Source organism: Helicoverpa armigera, chromosome 24 (assembly GCF_030705265.1).
Source record: "Helicoverpa armigera isolate CAAS_96S chromosome 24, ASM3070526v1, whole genome shotgun sequence".
In the NCBI taxonomy this organism is placed as follows: domain Eukaryota; kingdom Metazoa; phylum Arthropoda; class Insecta; order Lepidoptera; family Noctuidae; genus Helicoverpa; species Helicoverpa armigera.
In genome coordinates this window covers 3,558,283-3,582,322 of record NC_087143.1, presented here as the reverse complement: position 1 = coordinate 3,582,322, position 24,040 = coordinate 3,558,283, and the positions used below count along the sequence as shown (strand labels likewise).

The window sequence follows — 24,040 nt, the reverse complement described above, 5'->3', positions numbered from 1 at the left end:
ACCCATTCAGTAAATATTTACCTAATAAACAAATTTAATATGGCTGCTACAACAACCATCAGAAAAGGCCTTGCAGCTAATTAGCAATCACTAACAGAAATTGGTACAACGTTCACCAACCAGTGCCACTTTTCATAAATAATTAATAAGACAACAGTACACAAAATAATGGAAACAACGAACAATAAAATGAAACCGCAGAAATTAATTCTGTTGTAAAAGCTCCGCAAATTGAAAGGCAGATCAATGAATTTATAATGATAATTTTAACAAAGGTTTTAAAATAAATCAGTGTAATCAATTTAAAGTTAACGACATTTTCAGTTTTAAATGAGCATCTGGATCGGAAATTGAATCATTTAGTAGTAAATCCCCATTTAAATATTTATTGCGGCGTGAACAAACCACAGCAAAAAATTATCAACTTTTGAGTTCATAAATCTGTAGTAAAATCATGAAGAAAACATGTTATGCACCAACGTATAAACAAATACAAAAAGCAGACAAAATGATATTACATTATTAAAGACTTACACTAGCTAGTTGAAATAAACAACCCTAAATTTATCAAAGCCTACTTATAAGATGATACAAAAGCAAAAAATAAAGATAAAGAAGTTTCTAAACTAAATGTAACAAGTAAAATAAAAGCTGATACAACACTTACCAACAAGAACAAGCTTGAAGAAAATACTGGTAGGAGGGTGCGTGGGAACTTGACACTCGTAGTACCCCGCATCGGCTGACGTTGCAAATCTAATGTGTAACGCCCAGTCCTGGTGGAAATAAATCACGTTAACGGTCTCGAACAGCGGTAACTAGCAGTTATAGAAAGTTCCACTAAGGCCTTTATAAGAATCGATTCGAACAGCCAAAAGGTGGATACGTATGTTAAAGGCAAAAGATAATTCAATTTCGAAGAACTTGATGTGGGTTGCGAAAAATGTAACAACGTAGAAACAAAGGGTAATTATGTAGATAATGAACATTTAAAAGTTACAGGTGATTCCACGAAATTTGTGTTGAGCAAATTACAATCGACTGTACTCAGAAATATAGCTTCCCTAGAAAACAAATTATAAATAGAAGCAGCAGTAATCGATACTACCAGGTACTTAAATCTAATCGATACAATCGAATGAGACAAAGTAGACGAATAAACAACGACCTACGGTAATTCATGGAAACAGTACAGAAAGATCTAACCAAACAAATCCAAAACAATTTTCGATTTCAATCCAAATCCACTGAGCTGTGTTGTAATCAGTAAATTAAACAAAAACAAACAGTACAGAAGACTGTGGAGCAAACCGCGAGGAACAATTGGAAGGAATTTGACAATAATGGCTGTTCTTAAACTCAAATTCGCTCTAACGTTGAATCGAAGGGCTCGTTTACTTTATTATCTTCATGTATCTTCTTGCGGTACCTAAGTTAATATTGGACAATTAACTTTGAATTGTTTGCTTAATACTTCAATCAAATCGTATTCTACTTTCTCGAGGTTTCTATCTATTATGTAAACCTAGTCATTATCATTAACACCTGGTCTTTCTTTGTTCAATATTTTACTTCTAGTACTCTTGTTATATATCCTATCTTTTCATTAAATCAAAAGTAAGTATTACGAACATCATTGTTGCCCTACCTACATTCAGCCATATAACTTATGATTAAAAATCTCTAAATCCAGTCCCCATTCAGCATACACTTTAATTTACACCAAGCTTACGTAATACATTTCAAAAACTAAATGAACCAGAAATGTAAACAAAGACTACAAAATCCAGACTCTCTCATTATGTCGGTGCAAAGAATGGAGGCAGAAAATTCAAATGGAACGTAACTTTTGAAATGGCGCATGGAGCGAGATCGACGCAAGATTAAATTAATCGTGGGTTCTTCACTGGGATATTTCAAGAGCTCTTGAAGCCCGGGACATGAGATGTATGGGGTATAAAAAGTGTTTGTGTAAAGGCACTGGTGTTGATGATTTTAATCAGGGAAAAATAGGCATGTTTTGAGGTGGGTGTGTTATGGAAGCTTTATTTTTATGTCCTTCAACTGAATGACGGTTTACCCGTTGGAGTGAATGTGACGTTGAAGAAAATAAGTGGTTGTTTTTGGTTTTTATTACACACACGTTTAAAGATGTAAAAATAGTACCAACAATTTGTACAAAATATGACCTTACATTCCATCTGCCTATCAAAAAGACTAGAACTACTTAAACTACCAACAAAACACATTCTTACAGCTCAAAATATTCCCACTTTCACTAACTACTTCAACTGTCCATTAAACTTGCAGGCGACCCCATAATTGTGAGCCAACATCTTAATAAGAAAAGAACTCTTCTAACACACTGTAACACTTTAATAAAAAGCTAGACTGAACAGTAGGAGAACCGCAAGAAAATTGAATCAGCGGGTACAAGCGGATATTTCTTGACAGACAAAGACGTTTTATAATGTCCATGGACAAAGGAAATGCAGACTATAACACATTTATGGTACATTTTGTATGCATGCCTCGTTTTTATTCCTCATTGGTTTAGTCTAGCGAACAATGTGGATACCATTTTTCTTTTCTCATGTTTTAGAATTTGCAGGATCCGCAAATTTACCTACATAAGTGTCTCCCTACCGTTTTCAATTTTATCCCTTTCTTAGCTCGAGTGAGAAGTCTTGCTGGCTTAGTTGTAGTGGCTCTTCTCAAGCACGGGTTTGCGGGTTCGATTCCAGTCAGGCAAGTACCAATATAACTTTTCTCACTTGCAATATGTGCTTCTTAAGATGTTTTGGATACCAGACTGAGTGAATGTGAACTATAACATAGATATATATGAAACCTGGACTTTAAAGTCTGAAATTTCAAATTCGAGATGAGCAAGTATGGTGATTATTGTGTACAGTGGAATACTATACTGTAGAATAGTAAAAATGCTGTCAATGATTTATAAGCATAATGTGGGGCATAATAGAAACCAAAATGCTTTGTGGTGACTGCAATATTAAATAGGCAATATGTCAGTCGAAAATTCAGTTATGTTTGCCGCATCGATATGATCATGAACGAATTCATTTTGGTAATAATTTCTATGAATCAAAGCTATTGTTAGTTGCATGCTAATAAGCTTGGCTGTCACGCTTTGATATTGTGCATTTGTGTTATCCATGTGTGATGGTATTCATATTTCATGCAGATGTGTTTAATTTTGCCCTAGTTGATACTCATATAACTACAAAAAAGTTAATCCGTATAAATAGATATGTAAAATTAAATACTTTGGCCTCTATCTCGCAAATTAATTATCAACTGCAATGTTTCGTTGATCATTTTACGGCGAAATAAAATTAGACTGGAATTACAACCTTTTGAAATATCTTCAAGATAAGCATATCACACATGAAAGACAGACTTATACACATTTCACAAACAGTTTTTCTGATCATTCATATAAAGACCAACCAAATGATAGATCCACGCAAATACTTAATCTCCAACATTAATTCTCTCAAACTATTTTCTGTTATACATAATATTCTGCACAAAACAAACACATCGGTCATTTCCAGTCTTTACTGATGCTGAATGGAGCCCAGATCCAGTATACACGGAACGCTTAACAGCTCATGAAACGATTGACGATCGGTCATATGGAAATAGTAGTCTAGATAGAACCTAATGCTGATTTGAAAGGACGATTTTACACCACATTAGAGCTAGGCTAATCTTTTGATTAGTGAGATTAATCGATATTAAGTGTAAATATGTAGTTTGATATCTGCATGTAAGGAGAAAGCTAGAAAGCTTGTAATCACCTAATCTATTTTGAATATCTGGGGTAAAGGATAAAAACATGATTTTATGATTTGTGAACCTCCTCCTTTTTGTGAAGTCAATTAAAAATATGTAAAAGCAACACTGATGGATTCGTTAACATTAATGGTTTAAAAAATAATCTAAATAAAAATACTGAACATACAATTATAATGACCAAGTCTAAATTAAATATACAATTTTAATCAAAATAATAATTAGTAAAAAGCCTTTCCCCGAAACTGGGGTGTTTATTTGAACAAAGCTTAGTACATACATGTCGGCGTCAGGATCCGACGTCGTTAAATAAAACAAAGGGGTTCTCACACAATCACTTGGTTTATTCCAATTAACACAGTATTAGTCACTACAATTATTTATCACGAATTTGTGGGAGGTGTGCACTCGGCAACGGTCGGCGAACCAATGACCCGAGTCGTGCGCGCGCGCCGCTTTATATAAGGTCCACCGTTGACAGATCGACGATTGACACATCGACGGTGGCGCCGTCATACACATGTTGTAAGATAATATTAATATTATGTAACATTTTGTATTTCGTGTTAAAGTTACATTTGGTACCTGCGGCAACTTTCATAACTTTGACAATATCGATTTTATGGGTCTCATGAGATCCAAATTTGTTGACCTGTGACTATTGGAAGCATGTGAATAGTTTCAAAGTCAATATAATTTATTCAAAGTTGACTGCAAAACAGCACCTTTTGAACGTCAACATTTTGCAAAAGACAGCACCCGAAATGCCCACCCATCACCACTTCCTATATGTTTTGCTGGGAAGAAGTGGCAGATCAAACTTACAAGCAAAAATGGTATATTTTCTTATTCTTTTTTTCTTCTTAAATAATTAGACGGGAGTACTAGTTTCTTTAGGGACAAAAACTCCTAGATTGTATATTATTGACAGGTCTTAAATGTGACCACTCAATTTCTTTTTCATATTATTACTTTCGCGCTCAAAATAGAACCGAATTCAATCAATCTTTGATTCAATCAAATATCGACAACATCAGTACACAATACAATCATAGTTTCATCCATTAATATTAATGAAAACTTACTCTTATTGTTAGGGCCAAAACTTCGAAACCACACAAAAGATACTGAAACCCCTTACAAGACCTTTCACTTATCAGTCTTTCAGTCTGGTTATTTTGACCCTATTTTATTAGGTACTATGGTCTTATTCAAAGTTAATTTTGCAGTCGGTAAATTTTATTATAACAACCTGATTTGAAGGCACCTTTTATTGGCTACAAAACTTGATGGTAGTCAACTGTTTGTGGAGGAATCTGATTGCCTTTTGACTGGTTCTTAACCTCTGCAATAGTTTTCATGTTTGTCTTGAACACAAAGCTATTACTTTAAGGCTTATTTGAACGACATTAGCATCTGCTTATGATCGATCATTAACATCATCACAGCGCATAATTTTACAAAACGTTACTTTTGGATTTTTGCATCCTCAAACAAAATTTGGCAATCCAAGACCACACATCCAATTCCAATTTCGATTATTTTCATTAGACCAAATTAGATGACATGAATGAAGAAGACATTTTAGAATCTGCGAATCTCCATAGAGTAGTTTCTATCCAAGTACCTACCCAGAAATATAGACCCGAATAAGCAGCATAATACAGCCATTGTTCCAATAGTAATTTTCTTCAAAATTCTCCCTTGTCACCACAAACTTAATTACAGGTCCAAATCGATAACTTTCTCGCGGAATTCGTTATGACAGTTGATTACCACCCAGTTAAGTCCTCAAGTTTCACCTACTTCCAATGTCCCCATTTCTTATTATAGAATCGATACTTCTAATATCGACAAGGGCACAGCCCTCGTAAATTTAAAATTAGTTTGTGGAACGTGTGTTGTATACATGATTTCTGAGAAAAGAAAATAGGTTTTTTAGTGCTTAGGTCATTTGGAAGGTCGGAAAAAAATTGGTTTGATTTGATTTTTAATTGTTGACGTGGTCGGAATATGAGCTTGTTAAATGTTAAGATCAGGCGATCAGACGATCTGAGGCATTCATATTTTCTATATCATGTCTGTGCACTAACAAAGCTAAGATAGCAAACACACTACCAGTCTCTGGCAAATGGCGAATCTATTATTTATTTATTTATTCTTTATTGCACACTTAACAATAAATAGGTATATAAAAAGAATACAGACAGTTTATATACAATGGCGAGCTTAACCCAGAATTGGGTTCTCTTACAGCCAACCTTAAAGCCATAGAGAGATTCGATAGTGCTAGGGTACTACCTATTTTATACTTCGAATATTATCATGTATATAAGTATTTTAATACATAAATAAACTACAGTATTAACAGCCAACTTGCGTAGCCCGTAATAAGGCAAAAAATGGATAAACTTTCAGGACCCAACTCTCTGGGGACTTTCTCACATGGAAAGAACTATCATTAGTCACGATCAACGTGAACTATTAGAAGCTCATTTATCGACCTCCCAGCGATTAATTGCTTCCGCTAGCCGCAACGAACGAATATTTTACAAATTTCCTCAGATTAGAGTCAGTAGCTACGTAACTTTGAAAAGTTGCGAGCGCTCGCAGATTTTATGAATTCTGTGAAGAATTTTAGGCAGTTGTTTAAAGGTTTTTGTCAAAACAGTTATTGTGCCTATTAAGCTAAGATGTAATGTGCCTAACATAAAGTTGCGAACGTCCGCAGATTTTGCGAATTCTGCGAAAATTTTAGGCAGTGATTTACAGGTTTTGTCTAAACATTTATTGTGGCAATTAAGCTAAGATGTAATGTGAGAAAAAAAATTGTGCTATAAAAATTGTTAGAAAATTCAAAACGGTGTAATCAAGGAAGATCTATCATTTTGAAAAAAGTATTATCTGGTTGTTCAACCAGATAATACTTTTCAAAATGATAGGTACTACAGTTGAGTCAAAAATCAAGACAGATTAAAAAAGTTAGTATAAAAATAGTCATGACTTTTTTAACGTAATACAATAAAATGTATAACTATGCATAAGTAAATAGATACTACACAAACTTATTTAAGTTTTTGACCCAGTTTAACACATCCCTTATACTCATTCAACCTGAAGTAATTCCTACATAGAACAAAATCTTCTAAAGAAGAGATTTTAAAGCAACGTAGAATTTAACAGATTCTTCTTACAAACGGTTTCAGATAGCGCTGACCGGGACCGAACTCATTGACCTGTAGTCTATCGATTTGTTTTATGTTATAAATGTGGAGGCTGTTTCTCTAAAGTATGAGTAGTAGATAAACAATTAGAAGTAGAGAGATTATCACAGCATTTTAGTGTTTGTTACCTATGAAAGCGAGAAATGGGTGGGGAATGAGTATTCATTTGTTTATTTTTCAAATGCGTCTTTCGAATAACATTTTACGTCTACATATTATTGGCATGACATTATTTTGTGATCGTGTTTTTGAATTTGAAATTCGAACATATTTTATTTTGCTCGTCTTTTGTCTTCTAGTATAAAGCTATTCGAGTATTGCAATTTCAGTCGATTTTTTGTAAAATATTATTATTTTTAAGTTTTCATGGCAAGTTATGAGAATACTTATTTCTGCTTTTGTAACTAATATTTACTGTTTCTGGAACTTGCAATGTTTATATTAAACTACTCAATACATTGACATCATAAATCCTGAACCATTTTTCCCTGAATAAAAAATGAATATGGTTTCCAGCTATTAATTCCTTTACACCGAGTTACAACCACACAATGAAAGCCCAGCCCACTACCCGATGCATTCACCCATTAACAAAGTAATTATTATGAAAATAAAACCACAGCCGTGCTTTACATGGATATTAATTAGGGCTCAATTGAATTTGGGGACAATACGGATTATCTTTTATTCGTATTCAGTTGAAATCTAGATAGAGGAAAGATTTTTTGGAGAACATTGACCAGAGCAATTGGAGTTCGAAAAACGAGATTTTAGACATGTCCAAAAAAAACGAACCTACCATTACCATAACAATTCAAAATAATTTTCTCAAAGGGGACACTAATTCAAAGTACCTTCCTTCTCGTAGTCGGGTAAAAACCGTAATATTCAGGTAGGCTACTGCACACTAGACATTTGAAACATTAAAGTAATATCCTTACTAGCTCTTTAATGTACCCCAAAGGAGCAGTACAGAAAACAGGTTGCTACCATAATGGTAGCATTTCTCACGTTGTCTTACCTTTACATGTCGGCCGTGAGCTGAGAAGAATCTGCTGTCAGCACTGTACGTGACCAGCCCGACTGATAGCAGAGAGTAGTCTTTTCTTCTTATCCATGTCACCTGGGAAAGTAAATAGTTTTATTTATTTAATACTTCTTTACATTTCTGTAACTGTAGGTCCCGGCTGTCATTGAACATCCTTGGCAGTCTTTACGGGTAGTCAGAAGCCAGTAAGTCTGACACCAGTCTAACCAAGGGGTATCGGGTTGCCCGGGTAACTGGGTTGAGGAGGTCAGATAGGCAGTCGCTTCTTGTAAAGCACTGGTACTCAGCTGAATCCGGTTAGACTGGAAGCCGACCCCAACATGATTGGGAAAAGGCTCGGAGGATGATGATGACTTCTGCACATTTCGTACAAGGGCGGACTTAACGCCTTAGGCGTTTTCTACCAGTCTACCTTTGGGTGGCGGTATCAGTTTTAATAATCATCATCTGCCTAGCCTTTTAGTAAATGGCGTTGGTTTTCTGATCATATGAAGCAAAGTATATTAGTATTTTGCATGAAACGATTGCTTATCTAAACTCAACATCATCTGCCTAGCTTTTTTCTAAATTGGCGTTGCTTAAAGTTTATCGAATGAAGCAAAGTATTAGTATTTTGAATGGAGCAACTGCCTTTATGAACTCAATATCGTTTGCCTAGCCTTTTCCTAGGTTGGGGTCGGCTTCTATTCTAATCAGACGCAACTAAGTACCAGTGTTTAACATGTAGCACAGATATGCTTATCATATCTTGTGCCTATACAAGTTAATAAGTTTTCATAATTGTCTTTAAATTTTATCAAGCCAGAAAGTCTTGAGTAAGTTTTCAAATAAAAGTTTTGTATTGAGTCAAAATTTGGCGAAGTATAAACTTGTTAAACGTAATGATATTGTCACTTCGAGTTTTGAGTTGAAATCTTTTAATGATGCCTCCAAATTGATAGGTTATTATCAATTATAATGCTCAGAATTTTAGAATTTTAACAAGATATTTTATTTTCTTCGTAGTTTTTGTTGATATATAAGGTGCTTTAATATTACCTGCCAGGACTTGAATGGGGGGTAGTATTGCGTTTATAGATCACAATAGTAAAGATAAATAATTGATTATTTGTCATATTTTTTTTCATACAAAAACAAAATACGTTTAAATTTGACTTAATTTATTAGTATAAAACCATCCAGTGGAGTTACCGCGTTGCCGCTCCGCACCGAATGGCGAATTGTTTTCAATTTATTTCGCAAAAAGCGCGGCGGCGCCTTTCATACACTGTTGCCATACTTATCAGACGGCGCCGGCGCGCGGCGGCTATAGTACGCGCCAAATAAACTTGCAATAAAGGTCATTCAACCGCCCTGCCGTCAGGGGCGCATCACCTGTCCGCCATTTTGTAACAATGTCCTTCCGTCATTCCGAATTTGGAATGCGCTTGTCTGCCCATATTTGAACTAAAAACGACTGATCATAATTTTGACCAAAGGTTTGTAATCCTTTGCGACAAGGACGCCTCTTACCACGATACACTTGTATCCAAAAAGCAAAGAACCGAAAAAGCGAAAGCACCTTATAGAAGTATTTTTGTAATGCCTATGCTATATTTTTTTATCTATGTTTTAACAAGGACTCTAGAAATCAATAAATCTGATCCTATGCCTTTTCTTAATTCCGTCGTTATTGGTGCAGCCATATAACCTTCAGAGCGTTACATACATACAAACAACCATACTTTCATGTTCATTATTATCAACTTTTCCCAAACCTCATTAGCTAGATTAATTCATACACTATTTATGACAATGACATAACAAATGATAAGCCATATCGTTAAAAGCCTAAAGTGTCATATTAATAGCGTAATATTTGACCATTGCTAATAAAGAATGGTATTGAACTGCTGTAGTAAGTACCAATAACACACAATACTTTATCGACATAGATGACAATAAAATTATAGCATTCAAACAAATGAAAACAGTATTTATTATTTAAAGTGTCCAGTCAAAGCACAAAATACATAGGTACAGAAGTCAATCTACATATAAAGCGCGTTCGAGTCACGCAGACATAGGTGTCTATGTGTGCGTGTTCACAGACGCGCTGTCTCAAAACAACTCAAAACAGTGCGAGCGGGGCTGCCGTTTTCTTGAGATACGCGCGTCACACACAAGGTAGATAAATGTGCACGCGTTTTGATACCTACCTAATTGTAATTTGACTGTAATATTTTTAATTTTAATAACAAAAGAAAAAGTTATAATGGAGCAATAAAAAAAGTCGTATTATAATTGTTCAGTGGACGGTTGTTTTAATACAACAATAAACAGTGAACTGTCGTTTTTTAGCCTGCCGTATTACATATAGTATGGACCTACTTATTTTCTCATATTTCGATGGTTCTTTTAATAAACGCAGTTGGTAGGTACAGTTAGGTGGGTAGGTAAGCGCCCCGGCGGCCTCTGGCCCAATGCCGTAATAAGTTTTGCTAGTGTCGACCCAGACGAACCTCCCAACCTACCCTCAAAGATTATTACTAGTAGGAGTTGATAATTTTTGTGATCATGGCGAGAGTATGTTGTAAGGTAGACGAAATAAAACTCGCACATCAAGGTTTCTGTAGGTAGAAGCAAGCTTAGATCAGGGACTGTACCAACCCATTACATACAAAAATATTTTTTTCGCAAGTAAAGAGTAATAAGTAAGTACCTATATATGTATGAATAACAAAATTATAAATTGCGGTTTCTGAAAAAGTTCGGTATCTCGTTCAAACGAATTTCCGTTGAAAGTGTTTATTAACCTCATGTATGCCACATTAAATATTTTATTACTATTGGTTTATATTTCATTTTTCCTGTTTTATTCTCAACAATAAATCAAATAATTACGAGTACCACTACCACGTTAGTTTTATGCGCATAAAAAAGTTGACGACCCTAGCGCGACCGCCGAGTTTAGGCATGAAAAGTGAAGTACATACATGAGATTGACTTCTGTACCTGTGTATTTTGTGGTCAAAGTAATAGAACAACATTGACTGGTGTGTAATCATCAAAGTAAAACTTCTGAATTAAATCGTGAAAACTTATGCCGGAGATTATAATAATATTGACTTTCAATTGTCATTTATACTGGTAAACTACCATATTATTATATTATATTTATCTTTACGAATACATGTAGCAAAAACTACAGTACAGCAGCCAAATAAAATTTCACTGCCAACTAAATGGATAGTAGGTGCAAAAAGAAAAGGTGCATTCAGAATTGGAGTGGCATCTTAGTATAAAGAGTCCTGATCATTAGAAGAGATGATTTCATCAGCACCATTTTTAAATTAAGCTTTTGATGATACATAAAAATGACGCCGTAAATGATACGTCAAAAAGAATCATAATAAAGCCATTAACAATTTGGAAGCGCCATTTATAACAATCACGCTAATATACGCGAAGAGTTCGCAACCCATATGTGTGAACCGGTTATGGTAGTCAATTTGCCTAAACAAATTTTTGTAATTTTCTCTCAAAACGGAACAACAAACATTTTGGTCGGAGTTTTAGAAGTCATTCGAGAGTTTACAGAAGTTACGACTCAAGTTCCGTGCGTGTTTGTTGCAAACTTTTTGAAGAATTCCGTTTTGATTGTTATACTTTGTTCTACGGACGTAGAACAAAATTGTTATGGGAACTCGTAGCTTTCAATTTTGTTTTTCGATTATCTTTGGCACAACTGAATTTTGGAGTTGGTTAGTTCGTTTATGTTTGAAAGTTTTGAAATCCTATTTTCTCAGAAATCTTGAAATGAAAGCTCTACCATGCACAGATATTGCACCATATTTTGATTGACTGTGTTGCTATGCTGTTTTTTGTTCAGTTAGTATCATACATCAATTCGTAAAGGGAGAAATAGTTATTAAAAATGTTACTTACCGTATTTTCAGTGATATCACTAACTTCACAATGCAGTATTGCTGTCGTTCCTATTTGAGCTATAACTGTTGTACAGTTTTCAGTCAAAAATATACCAGCTTTACCGCCTTTCCCACTTAATTTATTAACGGTCGAACCCGTCGAATCTCTGTACATTTTCTTAACTTTATTCATAGTCTTAGATAGCGAAGTTTCTTCTAGTTCTTGTATTATTTCTTTATCTGTTATTCTATCGTGTTTAGTGTGTCTCCCTCTACCTAAAGTTACTTCATCTATAATGTTATCTATATTATGTACATCATCATTATATTCTTTATCTAATAGCGAGGAGAGGCGAAGTGGTTTCGGCAACTTCGGATATGTTGTTAGAACATATTCCGTTGTTGTGTACACTTGAGTTGATTCTTCTCCATTTGTTGTTGAGAATGTTACCGTTGTTGGGGTTGGAGAAGTTGTTGTTGTTCTTCTCCTGTGACCTGTGAAAATAAAAAGTTCGTATTAAATTTTAAAATATTCTGGAAAGGTAAATTTTTACGAGCTTCGTAATACCGCGGAATTTGTAATGGGCTCTCATATTGAGTTTTAATGTTTAAATTAAAATAATGCTTGAGTGGTATGCCGTGTATGTGGTATTTTAACGATATTGAGGTAATTTTGTTCGTTGAAGTTTAACCACTACTGGAATTGAATTTGAACGACTTGCCTGCTGCCCCTTTAAGGCCTGGGCAAGTATTAGGTCATAGTAATATAAAATTACTATATCATGAGTCATATATTTACTATAGTTCACTTAACTTATTCGCCCAGAGTCGAAATTGATACAAAAACCATCCAAACTATTCATGAACTATTAATAGCTTATGTTAAGACTTTTGATGCAAAAATATTGAATTTCATCTCAGATTTCAATTAAGTTCATTTATCATCTAAACCTTTGCCTTTAATTATTGTTTCATACGAGCTTTCAGCAAATAATTGGATACGAGATACATTTAATCATTTTTGAATGGGGTTTCAGCCGAAAATTAAATGAATTTTGAGCAGAATCATTTCACTTGTGACTGGATTTAAATTTTGATTTGTGATTTAAAAGGTTTTTAACTCGTATAAAGCATATTAAAGGAATATAAAAGTAGAACAGTATTTCGAGGAATACTTCTAAAACAACCCCAAGCATTCGGCAATCTACTTCACTTTTACGTTTTAATTTTATTTAGTCACACATCAAATTGATCAACGTTTATTCATCAGTACGTAGTATAGATTTATTTTTAACTTGCTTTTGCCTCCGCATTTTTTCGTATGCCGAGAGAACAACTTGCTGCACCAGGATAAAAGCCTTGTCCATTCAAAGGCTCCACACCAAATCTAAGTACCAAATGTAATTGCAGTCGGTTCAATAGCTTTGGCGTGAAAAGGCAACAGACAGACTTACTTTTGAATTTATTATATTAAGAACAGTAGGTAAGTTAGTATATCTAATCATCAATCTCAACAAAACAATCATACTTCCTTAATTTCTACCAACATTAATCCTAAGATTCAAAGACTGAACACAATCCATTGTTTACTTCGAATGACCTCTATAAATGACGGCATCCCCTTAATATCAGGGCCTAATAGCATAACAGTAATACAAAGGCAGCTTCCAGGTAATCCGCTTGGCAATCAGACCCGGATTACCCGGGTAAAGACGGACCAATCGCGTGACCGACTATTTGTCGGGCGATCAATATTGTGTCATCGTTGTTCGGGCTTTTTGTCAATCTGCGTGTTGTGTAAAAGTGTTGAAAGGTAGGCAATTTGAATAGCAATAGCGATGTTTTATAGGTTGAGCGACTTTTGCCGCGATCTAACTTAGATAGATACATAGATTATTCTTTATTGTACACTAAAAAAAATTACAACACAGGATATCACAATACACAGAGAAGAGTACAAATGATGGTCTTATCGCTTATCAGCTATTTCTTCCAGACAACCTTTGGATGGAGTTCATCTGGAGAATACCTTAAAAATGGGCAGTTTACGGTGACTTAAGAAATGATTGATGCTTGGATCATTCAAAAACCCGTAAGATCTGGTATTCATATGTGTACGTCACAACCTAAAAACGTCCACTGTTGGACAAAGGTCTCCTCCAAATTGAGAGTATTTGCCCAAACTCACCGCGCTGGGTACCTATGTGTATTGGTGAGCGCACTGTGTGTGTGTTTGAATTATGTAGTTACTTAATACCTATCTTATTGATAGTCCTTAGATTGAGGAGCAAGAGGCTCTGAATAATATCGAAATGAAGGTATCGTTATAATTAGAATAAGAGGTATTTATTTTTAGAACTCTTTACTTACTCTGTTACACGTGGTTAATCTCGATTTATCAGTACCTAAACCAAAGTTCATTGATCGAATCCTTAGTCTCACAAAACATGTTATTAATTACTTCACTTCTATGAACTTCAAAGTATCAAATTATGTTTGCTTTATTGGCATACCTTGTGTTACATGAGAAGTGACCTTTTGAAACTTAGTTAAGTTCAAACAAAGCTTTTTGCGCAATAGTAGTAGTACTTTAGAGAATAATTGTTTGATAGACTTTGTGAAATAGATGTGAGGAATAGGTTAACTTGGAGTCATGGTGGCATAGTGATTAAAGCGTATGCATGTCATACTAGTGTGCGCATACGATTCTAAGTATGGCAATGCAATTTTTCAACTCAAGTCCAGGTTTCATCAGGATGTTTGCCATAGAGCCTGATTTCAATACCTGATTCCAGGTATTGCCATGCCTGCAATCCAAAGCCCACACGGTAACATTATAAAGTATCCTGATGAAACTTGTACGTATCTATGTTAAAAAGTTATATTTAGTCTGAAATCGCCTTTGTCAAGCATGGCGATTAACGCTGCAGTGGGACAATAAATAAACTTATGATGATAGGAAGGATGACAGTAAGAGACACTAAGGAAACTCCCAAAAAATGTAGTTTATATTTATTAAGTTGTTGAATTCAGATTTTTCAGACCCTAAAAAATTGTAACCCTTGAGTTTATCGATAAGCGTCGGACCGATGAGCGCAGATGATTTGCATCGATAAAAATAAAAGTTTGAGGTGTACGACGATTAAAACTGACGTAGCTAGTTCTCCGATAATCTACAATTATACCAATACGGCATCACAGCTAAACACTAGCACTGTACAAGCTAGCGCATACTGTGTCAGTAGGTCGTGTTTCCCGTTGGAAATAGACCGCAGCCCCCATTCACGGGGGACTCCGGCGATGCGATTATAGGATTGTATTAAGTGGAGAGATTGCAATCAGAAAACGTTTGATTTAATTGATGTCGATGTTGAAGTGTTTACTTGGATTTACTTGGGTGTAATACTAGGTAAATGTTTTGGTTAAAGATGTCAGTGTACGTAAAACAGATGTAACAGAGTAAAGAATGAAGTGGAGCTTTGTTTGGAGTATAAAGTATTACGATTCTTTGTATTACTAAAACAAAAAAAAAATTACAATATCGGGCCACCCGTTTGGGAGCTACGATGCCAAAAATAAATATATCTAAAAAAAATGCATCCAGAATTCAAAATGGGTAAAAAGAAATCTTTGAAAACTCTCAAAACACACTCAAAACTTCCACTGAAAGTTTTAGTTTAATTGATAATTACATATTTATCCAACTAAGTATATTTTCCAACTATTCACCACTAAAACCACGTAAACTCATATCACATAACCCAATTCCACATAATAACAAAACAAAAAACAAACGAGGACAAACTTTTATCGCAATTTTCCTTAATATTCTTTTATTTGAGTTTCATTTCAAATAACTTCCACTAACGTCGTTCGCAGAGTTCCGAATGTCCATTTCTATGACATATTACCACGGAGTAAGGAAAGATGAACGGATATGCCATGATGCAGGTAGGTCAGGCGTCTTCTTCTAGGTCAAAAATGTACGGTGGCCATGAAAAAAACGATCAGTTACGAGTAAAACTAACGAGGCATTCGGGGTTTCTTTGAGATATCTGTCAACGATTTTTGGAATTACAAAAAATGATCGGGTTCAAAGAAGGCGTGTAAGGGAGAAGGCAGTAACGTTCCTCTCTCACCCGCATTTCGGCGCGCTACTTTCTTAGGAGATTTTTCGTTTTGACACCTCCGCTAGACATTTTGTTCTCCTATGACGTTCCTATTACATAGATAAGAACTGCTGTGTCAGGACCCATCGAATTTTCTCTAGAACATTTTGGAAAATTCCACAAATTCAATATTGGACTGTTGCTAGTTTTCTGGCAAACTTTGATACAGTGCAATAAAGGATTTTGGTGAAATTAGAACCTTTGATATGTTTCTCTGAAATTATTAAGTACCTATTATGTGCTTTCAACTTAATCGTTGTTGAAGTTATTTGGTAGTTTTTTTGCTAGCTTTGGTGCAGAGCAAAAAGAGATTTTGATACAGGAGCCTTTGCAATATTTATTGGAAATTATTTAGCTGTATGTGCTTTCAACTTAGCCTAGATAGAAAGTTTCATTTCATATAACTTCCACTAGCGTCGTTCGCAGAATTCCAAATGTCCATTGCTATGACGTGTTATATAGATAAGAACCGCTGAATCAGGAACGATCGAATCTTTCCTAGAACATTGTGGAAAATTCTACAAAATTCAATATCGAACTGTTATTAGTTTTCTTGCAAACTTTGGTACTATAGTGCAATAAAGGATTTTGGAGAAATTAGAAACTTTTGAAATGTTTCTTGGAAATTATTAAGCTGTATGAGCTTTCAACTCTGTCATGACAGGAAATTTCAGTATTAACGACGTCAAAAATCATCAAATGACCCCTCCCGCGGTTAGCAGCTGTGAGGGAGTGTCAGACTCTTACTGACTAAAAACCGTCGTGTTCCGGCGTAGGCCCTTTATGTACCACATATGTACCACCATAAAACTAAGCATGTATGCTTGATTAAAATTTGAAGACATAATTCAGTTTTTATATACATAAAGTTAACTTTTTCGGCTCGTACTTAAGTTACACAATACGTAATGTAATTGTTACTAAACAATAGGATATTATGTATTTTATTGAAAAGTTAGAATGTTAGGTTATTTCCATATTAGACTTTATCTATATAAATAACAGTCCTGAGGGCAGTAGGCTGGGTCAAAAGTTAAGAGTACCCCACATATTTCAAAGAAGACAAGACAAATACTATCATTAAAACTAAATTTCGTAGGCGTTAATATTGAAGCTTTAGATCGTTATTTTAAACCTTAACCTATAATCAACAAAGGCTTATTTTAAATGCATGAATAATGTATCTAACACCCAATCTTGATACTTTAAAATGAACTTTAATTTCTAAATGTTAAGGTTCAAACTCCTGTACTCGTTCTATGATGTTGTGTGTTTGAGGAGTTGCTATAGTCACCTTTAGGCTCCGATTATTTGGAAGAGCTATTAAGTTTCAACTTAACCTAAGTTGCCTAGTCATAGAATACTGTTCAATTAGCTAACGTAGACAATAATTATATGTTTCTCTGATTACTAACCACTATAACAACATGTGAAGGGGTAAGACATAATATCCTTGATTCAATTTGCTCCTATGTCTGGATCTAGCCTCACCATTATCATAAATGCATAAGTAACTCTGTCTGTTTGTCTCAATTACACGCCGAAACTAATAAACCGATGGTATACAGATAGTCTAAAGCTTCAGAAAGGATATGAGCCACTTTTTATCCAGATCTGCTAACTAGTGATTGAATGGTGATTGCATCGATACATGGGTTAAAGTTGTTCCATAACACTTTTTTCTATCATCGTGATATAAAAATATTGAGCATGAAGATGGCTTCTGATGCAAATATCAATATCATAACAATGGATGGTGCGTGATAAAGTTGTGCTGTGAACTATATGCTATGTACGCTTAATATTATAGCAAAAGACGGCTGTTGTTTTGTAAAGTAAAATCTTTCTTACCTTTTTTGTGGTGCCTTGTAAAATTTCCGAACACGCTCCCAAGCCGCTGTTGATTCCTTGTCGTGCATAATTCTAAAGACTTTAAGTCATCCGCGTTTTGCGCAACCAAAATGGAAGACCTTTTCGACTCCATAGCACCTATGTTCACTAACAACTCGGCTTCAAGTAACAGAACTATAGTGGCGTAGAGTAGTTTAAGTTCTCTACAGCAAAGCATTGTTTTGGCACTAATTCGTGGTCACATTTGTAGCACTTTACATGATATACTTAAATTAATAGTCATTTTAGGTGACTGCTATCTTCTTTTGTTGAGTTTTGGATGTTGTGGGGGGTGTCGCATTCTGGAAAGAAGAAAAATTGATCGTTAATATTTTTTGTAGATGTAAGTTCTCGTAAAGACGTATACAGTAACAATAGGTATTATACATATGTGAAATATATAGCGATACATAGAGCATTGATTAAATACAAAATGATGCCACAAACAGGCATACATATACAAATAGACATGTCAAACTTATATCAACAAACACAGAAAAAATGTATTTGGTCACCACGCTTATGCTTATATATCAAAGTTCGAAAAAAATCTAAAAAATTCATTACGTTAAGTTTTTATAGGTACTGTAGGTTTAGTCAGTTTCGTGTTACAACTAGCCATTATTATTCATTCTATCACAAGCGAAGCAGCTTATATTTTCCATAAGTGAAAGATAAGGCCATAATTTTCCAATAAACCAGATTTCCCTTCAATCTACTCGAAGTATATTTACCTTAGAAAGTCTAATCTCTTTTACTTACATTTTCCGAACGAACTTCGAGCTAACCTAGATTGAAAATCGATATATCTTTATCGCTTATACCAAGAAACGAATGTGGAACCTTCGGTGTATTACGTTTTAGAAAAATTCTATTTAGGTAAAAGTCGTGGTGGCCTAGTGGGTAAAGAACCGACCTCTCGAGTATGAGGGCGTGGGTTCGACTTCAGATCAGGCAAGTACCAATGCAACTTTTCTAAGTTTGTATGTAGTTTCTAAGTATATCTTGGATATCAATGGCTGATAAAAAGGTGAAGGAAAACATCTTGAGGAAACCTGGACTGTGAAGTCTGAAATCCCCAACCCGCATTGAGCAAGTGTGGTGATTAATGCTCAATCCTTCTCCATGTGAGAGGAGGCCTGTGCCCAGTAGTGGGACGATAACAAGGCTGTAACAGTAACAGTATATCTTCATCGTTTATACTAAGAAACGAATGTGATACATTCGTTGTGTTACGTATTAGAAAAACCTTCGTTCCATTTCGATTTAAATCGATATCATTGGAAAGTCGAGTTGTTTTTCCGTTCCGAGAATCATTTTCATTGTGTACCTACTAATTCACTTACCTACAAATTAGGTGAAGAATTACGATGCCATCTAATGCCTTTAAATTATTTACGCAAAACTTACTCTTTAATGTGTATACAATTACTGTATACAGTTCTTAGTACTTAATTAATACGTACAAATAAACCTCAATACCTGTAATGGTAAATGTATGTAGATAAATAAATTTAATAAATTAAAATATCTGTTTCGTAGGTTTTTAGTATACATAGGTATTTTACTACCTACATCATAATATGGGCTTTGGCGGTTGAAAATAAAAATATTATGAACCACAATACATACGGAGGAGAGTACTACATTAAAACACGTTGTTTCTGAGTAGGTATATTCAATGCACATAAGTAAGCAAACATGAAGAGGACTTCTCTCTTTTAAAAACACTGAATTCAGTCCAATCAGTTTTCAGCACTGAAAACAAGTCACACTTCCAGGTATCTCGTTACCGTTTTGCTTGTCGATACGTGGAACCAATTATGTATCATTCTTGAAATACGACACGGCGACGGGAATTTTGAGGATGCACTCAAAATTCACAATATTTTTCTATTTAAAGGTTTTTTCTCTAAAAACTGTCGCTCATTATTATCATCATCATCATCATCATCTCAGCCATAGGACGTCCACTGCTGAACATAGGCCTCCCCCCTTAGATCTCCACAGATACCTGTTGGAGGCGACCTGCGTCCAGCGTTTTCTGGCGACCTTTAAACCTTTAAAACTGTCACTCAATGAAAATAATTTGTAACGTTCATTACAATTTACAAATTAGGCCGTTTTTGAACTAAAAATGAATGCTAAGTGGTAATTAACTATTTTATTTTTGCTCTTTATACTTAGTTAAAAATATGTTCATGAATTTTTTAGCAAGTACGTTTAACATTTCACGATTAAAAATCATACTGATTAACGTTGATTACCGATGAATATACGGTTGAAAGGTCAATAATTATTTTTACTTTTTTTGAAAAGTGGACTATTAATAAATTATAAAGCTGTTCGGTGACTATATTATTTACATTTTTTAATTTTAAAATACCTACGGTATATTAGTTTGTTTTCCTGCGAATAAGTACCAGGAACTATTGCCCGGTCATGGACAATATAACCTATGTTACTCGGGAATAGTATAGCCACCCAACAGTGTAAGAATCTTTCAAATAGGTTTAGTAGTTTCGGAGCCTTTAAGGTACAAACAAACAAAATAATGTTTCCTTTTTTTTATTTTAGTACAGACTACTTCCCTTTAAAAAATATGTCTGTTTAATTATTAGTTCATTCATGTTTGAGCAACTTCAGCTTCTACAAATTTTATACCCCGAAGAATTTGAAGTAGAACGTGTGAATAAAAACACCCTGCGTAACTTATTAAATTGAAAATAATGACCGTGAGATCAGACACTACTTAACAAAGTTTGTAGGCCACAATGAAGAATTTTGTCGATGAAAAAATCAAAAGTTTACAGCCTCACTACAAAAACTTAAACATATGTTGAACACTTGTCTAAAAAAGTGTGGCTGCAAAGCGGAGGACCTTATTTCAACGTCATAATCTGTCAATTTCTTAGACAAGTTTTCAACAGACGTTCAAAATTTTTGTGGTACGACGGTTTGTGTTTAGAGAGAAGCCTAAATATCACAACCAGTCTAAAGAAAAGGCATCAGTCCAAATAACTGGGTTGAGGAGATTAGATAGCCAATATCAGTCCATGCAAAACTCTGGTACTCTGCATTCGATTTGACTGGAAGTCGACACCAACATGAGAAAAAGCTAGGCAGATTACGAGATGATGCTTGTGGCAAGAGAGTTAAACTAAAAATTAGGTAAAGAGCCTCAATCCTCATTTGAAATATAATTATATATTAAAAAAAATATATTTTATCTTTTAACTTATTTTTACAAGAGTTGAGTGCTTTCCACCGGACGAGCTATTAAGCGGATATAGTGACGTCATAATCTCTTAGAAGTGGCAGTTCTAGTATATGTCTGTTATTCCATTTTATACTTGCAATATTTTCTAAGCTCCTTACTATTCATAACGTTAGGATTATTGAAATAAAAGGTGCTCTTATGGAAATTCTCGTCATGTTTGTGATAGTATTAAAATTAAAATGAGCAATTCATGTAGAATGATTGCTCGATGGTTATCGGCACGAATCTTGAGCTCTGACCTACATATGCGCAGAAGTGATTTATTAGCAAACAACCAGTCCCGAGTGACGGCTATGACGCGATGCACTGCGGGCCAATCACTGCTTTAGCCCGTCCCCGCGCCTCACTTCATACCATAAAAGGGACCCAATAAATTACTTCTGCGCAGATGTAGGTCAGAGCTCAAGATTCGTGCCGATAACTATAAAACTATGATTTATATGTTTTTTGAAGAATTATTTTATCCACAATTTTCTCGATGTTTTTACTTATAAGTGCCTATATCTGCCGCCCTTTCACGCTAGAACTACTGAACAGATTTAAATGTTTGGTACCAATACATAGGGACAATCTAAAGCCTAAGAAAGTAAATTATTGTTCTACTTTGATCCGGGTATGAGATTCATTTGGAACCGACGGAAACTACTAATAACATAGACTTAAATTCAATTAAGACACCTTATTAAGTTAGTACCAGTAACTTACAAAGACACTATCATACAAAACTCCTCTTTACTTTGTCAGCTAAAACAAGCCATTTTCCCCATACTATTTCCATTCTTAACAGAAAATCTTATGACAAGCTAAAGTGCGAAGTGGCAGCTTATCTTTATGTTCAATTCCATGTAATGGTGCACTCAGGTGCAGTGCGCAGATGCACTCGTAATATCTGTATGTTCTGCTCTTATGAAGAAGTAGCTTTTGTTTTTATTAGTATTAGAGATTTTTTGAATAATATTTTTGTAATAATGTTAGTGTGACTATTTGTTGTGCTTGCCAGGTGCATAATGGTCCTATTAGAAAGAGTTCTCGCGGTCCGAGAATACCAAAGAGTTTAGGGAGGTGGGTTTCACTTAGCAAAAGTCTGACACTCCCTTTCGTTGCACCTATAGGGGATGAGGTCATTAGATGATTTTGCCACTTCCAGATAAAATATGTACTGTTTTGTGTGGGAATAGGTAAACCGATTACCATTAAATTTCGTTGGGAGAAGTAACATTGTATGTGAATGATGCTGTTCCACTGAAAAAAACCATCAATAGAAAAATTGCAACAAATACTCGTTTAAGCTAACAATTACATCGTTTTTGTAAATATTCATAAAAAAAATGCAATAAAAAACTGTGATCATCCAAACGTTGCCTCTAAAAGGGCTATTCAGCTTTTTCAAATTGACAGCGACCATGAACCATTGTTCAAAATGGCTTTTTCCCACCTGCTCCACAAGATCAAAATCAAAAATCAAAATCAAAATCTTTTTATTTCACATAGGCCTTTGCAGGCACAAATTCCTTCCCAACGGGTCCAATGCGAAAAAAACATTTCTTAAATTAAAAAATAATAAAATCCCTCCCCCTTGCTTCAAGATGTTAAGTACAGAGACGTAACTTTGATATTTTGCTGACGATATACCTACACAATTTTTGAAGCCATGTGGAAGGAATTCAAACGTGGATGGATATAGGGGAAGAGGACGACCAAAGAAACGATAGATGGATTGTGTAAAAGTCGATATGGTTAGAAAAAATGTTACTTGCGAGATAAGAGTATGGAAGGAGAAAACATGCTGCGCCGACGCCAAATAAAATTTGGATAAGGGCAGAAGGATGATGATGATGAATTTAATTCATTTATTTTGTTCTACATTTGGGATCCAAATAAAAGAAGTATAGCCAAGCCAGTAAAAGCCATATATTCGTCAACGGACAGTGACGTCATATTTCACTATTTACGTCACGCGTCTCGTTTCAGCTTTATCATATAAGCCTGCTCGAATATAATTTTGGAATTATGTGGAAGCCTTCGTATGAATTTTTGGGTGGACGTGGAATAACAATGGGTGTTGAGAAATGATGTTTCAAAACATAGGTGATTTCCGAATCAATCTATACCCTAACAAACAATGCCTTTTCGGTGCAAAAATATTTTTATTTACTCACTCTTGATGCTTTATCACTTTCTAAGAAAAAGAAAAAATAATTCAGAATATTCTCTGACTACTCAGATTGGAAATTGCTAAAAAAATCATTAAAATATTTGGTGGCTAAAAACTATAAAAAATCAAACAAATTATAAACTATACTGACTAACCAACTGTACAAAGTCAGGATATTAACCATCTGTACAAAATTTCGATACTATCTATGTAGATTTCATTGTGCCTACTTCCTAGCCTTCCAAGTTAAAAATACCGCGAATATGACGCTCAACGCCGAGCGGACATCGAAAAATTTTCTCGAAAAATAAAAATGACATGTTGTTACACTGTAAAAAAGCAAAATCTAGATTCTTATCGGCGAGGTCGGAAGCAACATCTTTGTACAAAAAATTGTCCGTTGTAAAGAATATGCTTATGAATAATTCATGCTCGGTAGTAAGATGAGGAAATATGAGTCAAACGTATTCGAGTACCATATCGTGCTAGGTACAAGTCGATTTTGTAGCACGGAGAACAAAATGACTAGCGGAGGTGCTATAACGGA

The 24,040-nt window shown here is 34.8% G+C and overlaps 1 protein-coding gene across 1 annotated transcript in view; it reads right to left on the bottom strand.

Annotated features, from left to right (window-relative positions):
- LOC110377291 (uncharacterized) overlaps positions 1–24,040 on the bottom strand; it is a 78,214-nt gene that overhangs the window by 9,109 nt on the left and 45,065 nt on the right. The window contains exons 2-5 of the mRNA XM_064041049.1: positions 18,020–18,360; positions 12,019–12,494; positions 8,065–8,166; positions 668–776 (exon numbers count right to left, since the gene is read on the bottom strand). Coding sequence (XP_063897119.1) covers positions 668–776; positions 8,065–8,166; positions 12,019–12,494; positions 18,020–18,236 — 904 coding nt within the window. The 5' untranslated portion in view covers positions 18,237–18,360. The remainder of the gene's footprint in view (positions 1–667; positions 777–8,064; positions 8,167–12,018; positions 12,495–18,019; positions 18,361–24,040) is intronic.